This window comes from Miniopterus natalensis, chromosome 1 (genome assembly GCF_054644295.1).
Source record: "Miniopterus natalensis isolate mMinNat1 chromosome 1, mMinNat1.hap1, whole genome shotgun sequence".
NCBI classification, from domain to species: domain Eukaryota; kingdom Metazoa; phylum Chordata; class Mammalia; order Chiroptera; family Miniopteridae; genus Miniopterus; species Miniopterus natalensis.
The window spans coordinates 142063984-142076719 of NC_142081.1; the positions used below are offsets into that span (position 1 = coordinate 142063984).

At 36.8% G+C, this 12736-nt stretch overlaps 1 protein-coding gene across 2 annotated transcripts in view; it reads right to left on the bottom strand.

The window, feature by feature from the left end:
- The window catches only part of NFKB1 (nuclear factor kappa B subunit 1), a 98844-nt gene that overhangs the window by 34039 nt on the left and 52069 nt on the right, over nucleotides 1-12736 (bottom strand). For both annotated transcript variants that reach the window (XM_016223599.2, XM_016223598.2), the window contains exons 6-7: nucleotides 2640-2803; nucleotides 749-907 (exon numbers count right to left, since the gene is read on the bottom strand). In XM_016223599.2, the coding sequence (XP_016079085.2) occupies nucleotides 749-907; nucleotides 2640-2803 (323 nt within the window). The remainder of the gene's footprint in view (nucleotides 1-748; nucleotides 908-2639; nucleotides 2804-12736) is intronic.

Below are 12736 nucleotides of genomic sequence, written 5' to 3' on the forward strand. Positions count from 1 at the left end.
CTATATCGACATCATTTTATAACTCTTTCACTTCCTTTCAAACTTGTTTAAATTAGAGCAATCAGCTAGTTGTTGTACTTGGAGCTTGGAGTTTCCTACTTAGACCAAACTCTATCAACTGTCAATTAGCCTACATAGTACACTTGCAGGCTTTCTGGAAATATCTGTTTAATAAATCTCACACATACCAAAACTTTTACTACACACATTTGCATGGCAGATTTGAAAACCATTGTAAATAAAACTCTTTAAAAATTCTAGGAAGCAAAGACTAAAATAGAATTTTGGAGCTACATATTATCTATGCTGCTCATTTGGTTAACGTGATAAAGCTGTAACCTGTAAGAATGAAGGTGGATAAGAATAATAGTTGTCTTTTATTAACTTCTGTTCAGACTCCCTATGGAAAATACTGAGATACTTTTCTCATCTAAGAGCACCGTCATTGTATTCTCATAGCAAGGCCTTTGTAAAGTGTAAGAGATTTGGTATCACATGTAAAAGACTAAAGTGCACATCTGAGGAAAGAGAACTACATTTAGCACCTTATAACATTTCACTTTTAATCTGGACGTCAACTTTTTATATTAGATTTTAGTATTCCCATTTTGTAGATGATAGACACGAGGCTCCAAGTGATTAATTACTTGCCCCAGGACTCAGAGCTAGTAAGTAACTGCCAGGGCAGGCTGCAAGTCTGTTCTTGACATTACACAGAGCTGCCTCCCATTAGAAATGAAGCACTCACTGCTGTCGTAGATGGCGTCTGATACCACGGGTTCCAGGCGCCTGGTGAAGCTACCGGTGCTGTCTGGAAGGAAAGCTGTAAACATGAGCCGCACCACACTGAGGTCCATCTCCTTTGTCTGCTGCAGAGCTGCCTGGCGGATGATCTCCTTTTCCCGATCTAGGATCATACAGCACAGGGCAAGAGTAAAGCGTGAACATTTTAGATAGGATGCTTTTATAAAGCCCAAATAACATAAGCTTGCAATAAAAATTGTTCTTTAGTTCATGTTGCTAATAAAAATTTAAAATGTATCCCATTTATACCATCCCAAATTAAAGCCATACAAAGAAGACCTACATTTCTTCTAGGCTACAGTAAGAGCTGTCCTCCATGTAGCAAAATGCCTCTCTCCCTTCCTGTCTCTCCCTGAACTCTCCCTTTCTCCGTACAGTAAGAGTTGAAGATACAACGTGATGGAATGGAATGGAATAAGCCAACCGTGCATCACTTGTACTGTGATATGTGAAAATAAAGTATTCAAAAGCTCTTTGAGCACAGAGACTCTGTTCATTCCACAGTGTCTAGCACCCTCCATGGCACACAGTAGGTACTCAGAAAGTACTTTTGAAGAAACTGAATGACTCAGCTGCATTTGGCTCTTTCCTTCCCTACTGATGGAGCTTTCATGCTGATAGATACAACTGTAATTGCCTTATATCATAAAAGGTGATAATTCAGGTGATAAGTACTGTCCAAGAGCTACAGATGAAGTGATATGGAATTGTAAAAGAGGGGAGAACCCCAGAGGCTTTGAGGCAGAAGAGACATTTGCTCTAAATCTTGAAGGGATGGTAGAACTTGCGCTTATGAAGAGGGTGAAGAAGGACATTCCATGAAGAGGGGAGGGCAAGTACAGAAAGAATGTGCCAACGTGAGACGTGAGAAACCATGGTGCCTCCACGGAGTAGTACAGTTTGACACGAAGGGACATGGTGGGAAACAGAGTTGGGAATGCAGACTGGGGCCAGCTCTTGCAAGGCCTAAGATGCCAGCTTCCCGAATTTGGATTTTATAGGCAATGGGGAGACACTAAGTAGTAGTGAAATGTAGGCCTTAGTAAGATCCAACTGGTCATAGGGTGTAAACTGGATTAGAAGTGGGGAGGGGCTGAGGCAGAGCCACAAAAGTGGAGTGAGGAGTGGAGCACCAGAGAGAGACCAGCACAGCTGGACCACTAGCTGGACCTGCAGCACAGGGCAGAGGAGGAGTCAAAGATGGTGAGAAGGTTTAGAGTCCGGATGTCAGACGATGGAACATGTTTAATGGAAAACGATGATTGATATTTTTGGATCGCCTGAATGTGGTGCTGACAGGATGGCCAGACTAAAGGAAAACATATAAAAGCAGAAATGGCAGGATAACATAAAATCATAGCATTTTTACGACAAAGACAAAGTTTATAATGTGCCTGAAGAGCCCAAGGGAAGAAAGATTCCTTGTAAGAAGGTGAACTGGGGAAGATATAACAGAAGGGTTGTTTTTGAACTAAGTCTTGAATTATGAATTGGCTTTGACAGGTTGAAAAGGGAAAGGTGGGCTGTTTTAAGTAGAGAAATATACATACAAAGGTATGGAGAAGTATGAGGTGTTCAGGGGGCAGTGGTGGGTACAGGGTGGGACTGAGGATGAGGCTAGAAAGGTGGCTGGGGCCGGACTGTGAGGTAGAGAACTTATTTTAGAGGTAGCAGGATGGCATCAAAGGTCTCTGAGCAGGAAAAGAGTGGGAGCAGCCTGGGGTACAGGCTGGGAGAAAGAGAAATCTGAGGCATACAGGTAAGTACACAGTCTACACATGAGAAAATGAAAGCCTGACCTCTCAGAAAAGCAAGGATGGGAGAGTGACCCTCACCTGTGAGCTGCCGGTCTCCTCCACCTTCTGCTTGTAAATAGTCAAGATCAGGATGCACCAAAAGTCCGGGATTATAGCCCCTTATACATGCCTCTGTCATTCGTGCTTCCAGTGTTTCAAATACTTTTTTCTTTGTCACATGAAGTATACCCAGGTTTGCAAAGCTGGAGAAAAAAACAACAGCAATAATAATAAAAAAAAGTTAGACAGTCAGTGACTACAGTGTATGGTTTCACTTGAGCAAAGAGAATTAAAAAACAACCCCCCCCCCCCCCAGGTCCTCAATCGCTGGGGCCCACACTGTAATCAAACACATTACTATTTCTGCAGTGAAACATACAAAGTAGACTCACCAAATGCAAAAATAAAGATTATAACCAGCTGCACATGAGGGCAGGTTGAGTTTTGCCACCAAATGGCTATGTGGTAAACTTAGCAAAATCTTTTGGTTTTCAGAGCTTATTAGACTTTCAAATTATGACGATGGGGGTAGCTTTACATGGACTCATTTTAAAGTATTTTCTAGGGAAGTTGTATAAAGATATTTTAATTCCAAATATAGTACTAACTGTTCTAGCTTTTTCTCAGAATAAGAGGAATATTTTATTTTGAAGGTTTTTTCCTTTTTTTTTTTTTTTTTTTCTCTTTTGGATTATCCTTGGGTTTCTGGATGAAATTTAAAGTCTAAGTCCTGTTTGGGTTCCCCCTTCCCAGAATTCTATCTCCTCCTGGGATATCTATAAGGTTGCAATTATTTATTACTACTAGAATGTTTTCTAATTCTACATGGACTCACGCCTGAAGGTATGCCTGTAATCAGAGATGGAGAACATTTTATCTTGTGAGGGCTATATACCTATAGAACAAAATATGTTAATAAGCTAAACAAAGCAATTTAAGGGATTTAAGAAAATATATAAAATGCTTCAACCATTTATTTTTTTAAAATAAAGTATGTGAAACAAAGACACATATGTAATAAATTTAATACAACAAACAAACAAACAAAAAAGCACTTTACCAAGGAGACTCATTCATTTAACAAATATTTATTCTGCTCCTTATCAGTGCCAGGCAGTGTCCTATTGCTCCTGTCTAGTTTTATAGAACTTATATGCTAGTGCAACGGCAGAGAGGAAATGACACAAGTTTTACAGTATAATTTAGAAGATAGTAATGTTACCAAGAAAAATAGGGTAAGCATGGGAAATAGAAGAGGTAGCAGACGGGTGACACTTTAAAGCAGGAAGAGGCCAGAAAAGGCCTCATTGAAAAGGTGAAAACTATGAAAAGACTTGCAGGGAGTGAGGGGAAAGATGTGGATACGTGGAAGCGCATTCAAGGCGGCAGGAACAGCAGGTGCGAACACTCTGAGGTAGGGCCATGCCTGGTGTCTTCTAAAGACGACAACAGCAAGGAGGCCCCGGTGGCTGGAGGAAGATGAAGAGCCAAGAATTCAATGAGGTAAGTGGTGGCACAGAGCCTTGTATGCTTCTGTAAGGACTTCCGTTTTACTCTGGCTTTCACCCAGAAAGGAAAAAAAAAAGACTAGTAGAGGAAAGACAGAAATATTATGACAACTGGATTGAATGAAAGAAGGAATATAATAATGTGGGAAGACCAGATAAACTATGGAAAGAAAACATAAGACTGAAGGCAGAATGAGATGAGCCCTCCTGCAGAGGCCCACAGAGAGAACGAGACACGTGTCCAGACAGTGATGGAAAACAGTGGGGTAGCTGAGACACACAGAGAGAAGAAAATATACTATGAGAATTTAAGCTCCTTGAGGGCAGAGATCTCCAGTACCTAGAATACAGAGTATCTAATAAATACCTGCTGAATCAGTGAATACATGAATTAACACAGCACAGAAAAATATGCAACACTGCATACCAATAGGCATGGAGGCATAGGCAAGTTTTCAGAAACCAAAACTCCATCTTTGGGTCTTTTAGGACTTATTTCTATAAGGAACATTCACGACTATGGGAAAATGAGCTACTCTCCCATGTAAAACGGCAGTGACAAACATCTCTGTAGCACTTTACGCTTTATCACCTATAAAGTACTTTTCATGTATATTATTTAATTTAATTTAATCCCTGTGAAAAAGGCAACATCCTTATTATTCATTATGTGACGCGTGAATTTACTCTGGTAATAAATGAAACAACATAGAAGTCAGTCTTCTGCTTCAAGTAATGGAGGATCAGAGACCAGATTGAACCTTTTACCTTAAACAATAAAAAACACATGAAAATATTGTTTTCAGACACTGGACTATAGGCAGCACAGGACAGAGATTCTTAAGAAAAGGGAAACAGATACAATGAATCCTACAGTTATGCTGGCTTAATGCTTAGAGTTTCTAGGCTGCAGCACAGGAAGGGGGAACCCAGACACAGCGATCTTCCTGAGTTGAGACAGTTAAAAATCTGAGGAGGTTGCCTGGCTGGTGTGGTTCAGTGGTTGAGAGCTGACTCATGAACCAGGCGGTCACGGTTCGATTCCAGGTCAGGGCACGTGCCCAGGCTGCGGCTTCGATCCCCAGTAGGGGGCGAGCAGGGGAAGCAGATGGAGGATTCTCTCTCATCACTGATGTTTCTATCTTCCTCTCCCTCTCCCTTCCTCTCTCTGAAATCAATAAAAACATATTTTTAAAAAATGTGAGGAGGCCAAGGAGGCTAGAATTCACAAGCAGAACACCACAGAGAAAAGAACCACATACAGAGAGATGCTCATAGATACACACGGGTTCCACCTTGTGTGTTCAGCTGAGTACTATCAGGGCATGTATGTGAGGAAATGACCCAAAGCTGGGAAAAGAACCACCAAAAAGGAGCAGGCAAACGATTCTTGGAGGACACACAGGGCTGGAATAGTTTAAGGAATCTTGAAATACATAAATCATCAGGATGAATATTCAGAAATGCCTTGCTAGTGGTTTCAGATTAACCCTAGACTAAAGGCTGCTCTGGTTTCCCCAACAAAGCTTAAAAGTAAGTCTAGAAAGGATCAAACTGTTCTCAAATTTACTTTCATGTCAATGCTCAAAAATGTTTAAAAGCATACAAAAAAAAAAAAAAAATCCAGCATGCAACATCCAAAATTCAAAATGTCTGCCATCAACAAAAAATTAGCAGGCATGCAAAGAAGTAGGAAAATATAACTCATAATGAGAATAAAAATCAATTAACAGACACATATACAGAAATGAGAGCAAACACAGAATTTGTAAGCAAGTTCACTGAAATAGCTGTTACAGATATGGTCCACATGGTTAAAGGTCAAGACAATAGAAAGCATTAGTATATTATGAAGAGACATGGAAGATATAAAAAAGACCTCAAACAAACCTGTAGAGATGAAAACTACAATGTCAGAGAAGAAAAATACACTAGATAAGAATAAGAACATATCCAGTACGACAGAAAAAAGATTAGTGAAGCTGAACACACAGTAATAGAACTATCCAAAATGAAACAGGGAAAAAAATGAAAAACACTGAACTGACAATGCGCTGTGGGACAATTTCAAACAGCCAAATATACATGTGACTGGTGTTCCAGAAATGAGAAAAAAGGGGAATGGAAAAAAATACTAAAAAAAAAATGGCTCAAAAGTTTTAAAATTTACCAGAGATCCATGAATTTTAATGAACCCTAAAGCATAAAATACATGAAGAAAACTACACTAAAGCCCTTTATAATAAAATTGCTTAAAACTAGTGATACAGATAAAATATGAAAAGTTAATAGAGAGAAGATGATACATTGTGTGGACAGGAACAAAAATAAGAATGAAGGGAAATTTCTTGTTGGAAACAAGGCAAGACAGAAACCCTAGAGCAGCATATATTAAGGACATGAAAGAAAAATACTGTCAACCTAGAATTCTATACTTCTCAAAAATGTTACTTTTGTTCATCTTTGATATGCAAAGATGAAATAAAGAGTTTAATGACGTACAACAACTCAAAGAATCTTTCAGCAGCAGACAAGTAATGCAAGAAAAATTAAAGGAAGGACTTCAGGCAGAAGAAAATGAAATCAGAAATCTTGACTATGAAACAGAATGAAGAGCAGTGCAAATGGTAAATATATAGGAAATATAATACATGTTTCCTTATTTAACAATTTTTTAAAAGATAATTGACTGTTTAAAGCAAAATAAAAACCAACATATTGTGTCATATATTTTACATCAACACGTGTTAAAATATATAGTATGTACTTACCTATGTATATATTTACATATATATTTATTTAACCCCATATGTGTACATATATCAATGCAGAATACATGACACAACAGCACAAAAGGCAAGAGAAAGGAAATGCAAATATACTGTTCAAAACTACAGTATAGGAAATATAGTCAATAATATTGTATTAATAGGTATGGTGTCAGATGGGTACTAGACTTACCAGGCTGATCACTTCATAAGTTATGTAAATGTCTAATCACTATGTTGTACACGTGAACCTAATATAATATTGTATTTCAACTGTAATTGAAAAAATTATTAAAAATGAATATAAAATTTTTTAAAAAAGGATGGAAATTGATTTTGACAAAAAAGGAAGGTATACTGTTCACGTACTATACAAGAAGAGGTATAATGTACTTAAAGTTAGACTATGTTAAGTTTAAAATGTATGCTATAAACTAAAACAAGTACTAAAAAATACAAAGAGGTATAAATCAAAAAGGGGATAAAACAAAAGATTAATCTAAAAGGCAGAGAAAGAAAAACAAAAACCAGATGTGACTCTCGGAAAACAAACAGCAAGATGGTAAATTTAAACATAGCCATATCAGTAATCAGATTAAATGTAAATTACTTAAACACCCCAATTAAAAGGCAGAGCATCAGGTGGAATAAAAAAGTAAGAACCAACTATATAAAATGCATTTTTATTTTGAACATGAAGACACAAATAGGCTAAAACTAAAAATGGGGAAAAAATGTTCCAAGTAAACATTAATAAAAAAAAAGCTAAACAGCTATATTAGTAACAGTTTAGGTGGATTTTAGAGCAAAGAATATTAGCTGGGATAAAAAAGGGTCATTTCATAATGAAAAAGGAATCGATTCATTAAGAGGACATAAGAATCCTAAATGTTTATGTATCTAATAAGAGAGCTTCACAATATAAGCAGCAAAATCTTGTAGAACTGAAAGGAGAACTAGGTATATCTATAAATATAGTCAGAGATTTCAACACCCTCTCTCAATAATTGATAGGACAAGTAGAGAGAAAATTAGTAAGGCTATAGTAGACTTGAACAACACTATCAAACAACTTGACCCAATTGACATTTATGGAGCATTCATTCAACTTGATTAGGCTAATTGTTCTTTTTAAGGCCCAGAAACGTTTACCAAGACAGACCATACTCTGATACAGAAAATAAGTCTCAATAAACTTAAAAGGATTCAAATCATACCAAGTATTCTCTTACCACAGTGGCATTAAGACAGATATCAGTAACTGAAGGATATCTAGATAGTAGTATATTTAAATCAAGATTGGCTATGTAGTAACTGTTGAAACTGGGTGATGGGTACACTGGGAAACAAAGAATAGCTCAATTGTATTCTTTCTACTTTTGTATAGGTTTGAAAATTTTTATAATAAAATGTAATAAAAAACAAGAGCAGACACTATTATTAGTACATGCAATAGGAAAAAAATGTTAAATACATGGGATACAAAATGGCACAGCCACTTTGGAAAACACTGTGGCAGTTTCTTATCAACATAAATGTACCCTTAGCATGCATCCCTAAAATTCCTTTCAGTATTTACCCAAGCCCAAGAGAAACGAAAACTTATGTGCACATGAAAAGTGGTTTTGAAGTCAGACACTAGAAACAAACCAACTATTCTTCAACAGGTGGATGGATAAACAAACTGATACGTCGATACAATGCAGTATTACTTAGTAACTTACATGAAATAAACTACTGATATACACATCAATTTAGAGGAATCTCAAATGCATTGTGCAAAGTGAAAGAAGCCAGGTTGAAAAATGCTACATGTTGTATGATTCCATTTGCATGTCATTCTGGGAAGGCAAAGCTAGAGGGCTAGAAATCAGATCAGGGGTTGCTAGGGAGGAGGGGCTGACTCCAAAGGGGCACACAGGGATTTGGGGGGGTGATGGAACTGTTCTATACCTTGACAGTGGTGACTATATGAGTATTTGTCAGAAGTCATAGAACTGTTCACTTTAAAGGTGAATATTACAGTATTTAAATTATACGTCAATAAAACCTGGCAGAAATAAAAAAGAAAGGTTAACACAGCAAATAATAAGACTGAGCCTACAATCCTGTTTCTTACTCAAAATGCCGTGTTCTTCCTTCCACACCAGTGGTTTTCAAAGAGGAGTCTCTAGACCAGCAGCAACAGCATTACCTCAGAACTTATTAAAATGTAAATTTTTAGGCTCTAGCCCAAACCTACTGAATCAGAAACTCTGAGGGTGGGGCTGCTCAGCCATCTGTGTTTTAACAACTCTGGGAGATTCCCAATCACCCTAAAGGTTGAAAAACACTGCTCTACACTATGCGAGACCAATGAGATCAGCATCTCCAGGAGTAGGGCTGGCATCATTATTTTTATAAAGTGACCAAAGGTGACTTTAATCAGCAGCCAGGTTTGAAATCCTCTGCACTGGGTCAGATGCTTCCAGCATCTTCATCACTTGGGGATTGCTGCTGCCCTCTGGGTAGGTTCGAATCCCCGTGTGATTGGGTTGGGATTCTAAAGTCGCCCCTCCACCTGCCCATTATTTCTCTCAGGATTCAGACACTGACTTCAGAGCTGGCACAAGATTTAAAAGCAGCCCACAAAATGTGTCTATAAAGTAATTTGCTCATGAAAATAATGGGTTGTTTGGCTTCTTACCATTGATTGCTGAGAATTCTTTATATATTATGGATATAAATCCTTTGTTGGGCATGTGATTTACAAATAGTTTCTTCCAGTGTAAAGCTTGTCTGTTCTTTGCCATTTTAACACTGTTCATAGTTTCTTTGGCCCACAAGAATTTTAAATTTATATATATATATGTGTGTGTGTATATAAATAAAAGCAGCCTCTGACTCATATTCTAATTTGGAAGTTGGATATTTACAATCTCAGTCCATACTTTGTCTGTTCTTTCCTAACACTCCTTTTGTGTGTATTAAGGCTGACCCATATGAAATTGCCAATAATTGATTGTTTCCGGAAGCTCAAAACCAGCAATTTAATATGGTCTGCAATAGCTCCTAGAGGGAGGCCATGTTCTTCTTTTGCATTTTTAAAATATTTCTACTGCTTACCAGTTGGTATACGCCATAAATTTTAGTTAAAAAAAAAAAAAAAAGACTTCACATCTTTCTAAATCAGGGTTGCCAGGAAACAAACAGAGGGTGTGGTGATTATTGGTGAGGATGGTGGCTTAAGGCAAAGTCAAATAAAAGTTTCCATTGCATGAAAATTTCAGAGAACTAAAATGCTGTTGAAACAAATTGTTGATATTCAAGGTCAAAAATATAATACCAACCTAAGTTTATTTTTATGAGGACTAGCACTAAAGGCTAACTAAATAAATGAATAAGAAATATAAAGACAAAATTAAAACTGCTAAAAAAATTAAAAGGGCAAATCTCTCAAGTTAAAACAATCAAACCCACAATCATGAATATTTCTTAATATAGATAAAATATATTTGAAAATAGAAACTAAATTTTATTGAGAGCCCAAAGAAAGGTAATTTTTGTGGTTTAATAATTTAAAGGTTATTTGTCTTCTCAGTTTCCATTTTTATGTAACTTTTTTGATGTGTTGGATCAGTGCCCTGCTTGTAAATCTATTCTAAGCTATATTATTGAAAACAGGTTGTCTTGGTTCCATTTCTAGTATTGACAAGTCTAAGGAATAATGCTGGCTATCTTCCTGAATTTCTCTATGTGCTCTTCTTACCTACAAGTTGGAACTAAATAATAATCGATGACATACCAGAAATACGTATGTGGCAAGTTTGCTCATGTTATTTCATAACGTTGGCTAATGTCAGTTCAGTATAGAATTATGGAGATGTAAAAGGGCCTGGAGATGAATTCTGTAGCTCATCACATATTTTAGAAGGGAAGGAATTAAAGTCCTCAAGAAGTCATGCAAAATGTCCTTAGCCCTACTGGGGAGAGTGACAGAAATGGAAATAGAATTCTGGTTTCCAGAGTACTAACTAGCATGATATTTTTTCTACTAAAATGCAATAGGCTCTGACATTGGAAACTTAGAGAGAGAGAGGGAAATGAATCATGAAGGAAATACTATTTTAGAAAACATCATAAGCAGAAGTTTCTCACTTAAAAACTCAAATTATAAAGGGAGTGCCAATGTTTCATAGAATACTCTGAATGAGAAAGTCTACTGAGTCTATTGTAACTTTCAAGTGGCACCCTCTTGATTAAATTTCTCAGTGAAATTGTATAGAGTTAGGAAATCCCACAGAGCTATGACCAGACATCTTGATGATCAAATTTATGAGCTTAGATGATCAAAATGTTTGTTGAATGAATGAATAAATGAATGAGTGAGTGAGTGAATGACTGAGTGCATTCTCCCAACTGCAAAAGAGCAAAGGATTTCCTCACTTGCCTTGGAAATAAGGAATTTACTTCGACTCTTGCTGTAGGTCCCTAACTAAATAACTATTAGTTACCTCTAGAATCCTGAAAGATTACTAAACTAAACCACAGAAACACCAAATTACAGACAACACACTGGAAGTTTTATAATAACAAATATTATTAGTAGGGAACTTCATCTATAATTTCCTCTAAAGGATATGATTACACACAGATTAAACAGGACCAAAGAGAACACACTTCAAACTGATGGCAGCCTATAGGAGTAAATCTGCAGAGACACTAGGAGATCAATTCGTCTGAAACTCTGACAATTACCCTGCCTCTCAAAGCTCTCATAGGTCAGTCAGGAACTGTGAGGCTATTCCAAAGCAGACAAGGGATCAACGGTGACACACAACAGGAAACAGGCCAGTCTTTCAAGAGGATGTTGAAACAAGTTTATATAAAGTACAGTTGAATTTTTCAAATCAATTTAAGCTTCTTCCTCCAATCTAGAGTCCCTCCCTTTTTTTTCTAACATCAAAAGAATCAGATTTTAGTGACTTAAAAGAAAGCTCTCTCTCTAGGTTTTTCACACTTGAATATTTTCACAGTCAAACAAAGAAATGCCTAGGAACATGAAAGCTCAACCTCCTCAATAACAACTAACTTGAAACCTGATCGGAATTCAAAACCTGAAATGCTACCATCAGCTTAATTACAGTTGATTTAAGCAATTCTTTTCTTTTGCGTGAATAGTCCAGATTAACTGGGATTATATCCTAAACTATTTAAACCAGTATTAGGAAACCTTGAAAGATATTTTAAAAAATTAAATAAAATCAATTACAATTTTCTTACTGCTTTTGGACTGAATTTATTTTTATAATACTTCATTTAAAATTGATTGATTGATCTGTCTGACGAGCCCTTAAATGAATATGTCACTTTGTATTTACATTTCAAGTCTAATTAATGCCAAAACAAATTTGCATCCCTTGACTTCTTACCTGTGCATACTTCCTAAGTAGCACAGAGCTGAAACAATATCTATCTATCTATCTATCTATCTATCTATCTATCTATCCACTAAAAAGATATTTATCATGCTCAAAATGTTCACACTATAAATCCAAAGTCAATACTTCATTAAAAGAATCATCAAGAGTATAAAACCATTCATAGTGTTGATTTCTACTATAATTATGTTCTTTCTAATTTGCTAGTCATTATTTCCAGAAGAAAAATATTGCTAAAAGTGGCACAAATGCGTCATAGATCAAGTAGCCATGTAATTAATCATCCAAACTAGGCCACTTTTGAGAGTGAAAGGGGTGCTATAAGTAATGAGGCCAGGACGACAGGTGCAAACTGGGCTGTCTTAGGGAAACCAGGCATGTAGGTACCTTCTGCCTTAGAATCCAAGTGAGGGCACATATTTTCACTTTTAGGCCTTCTG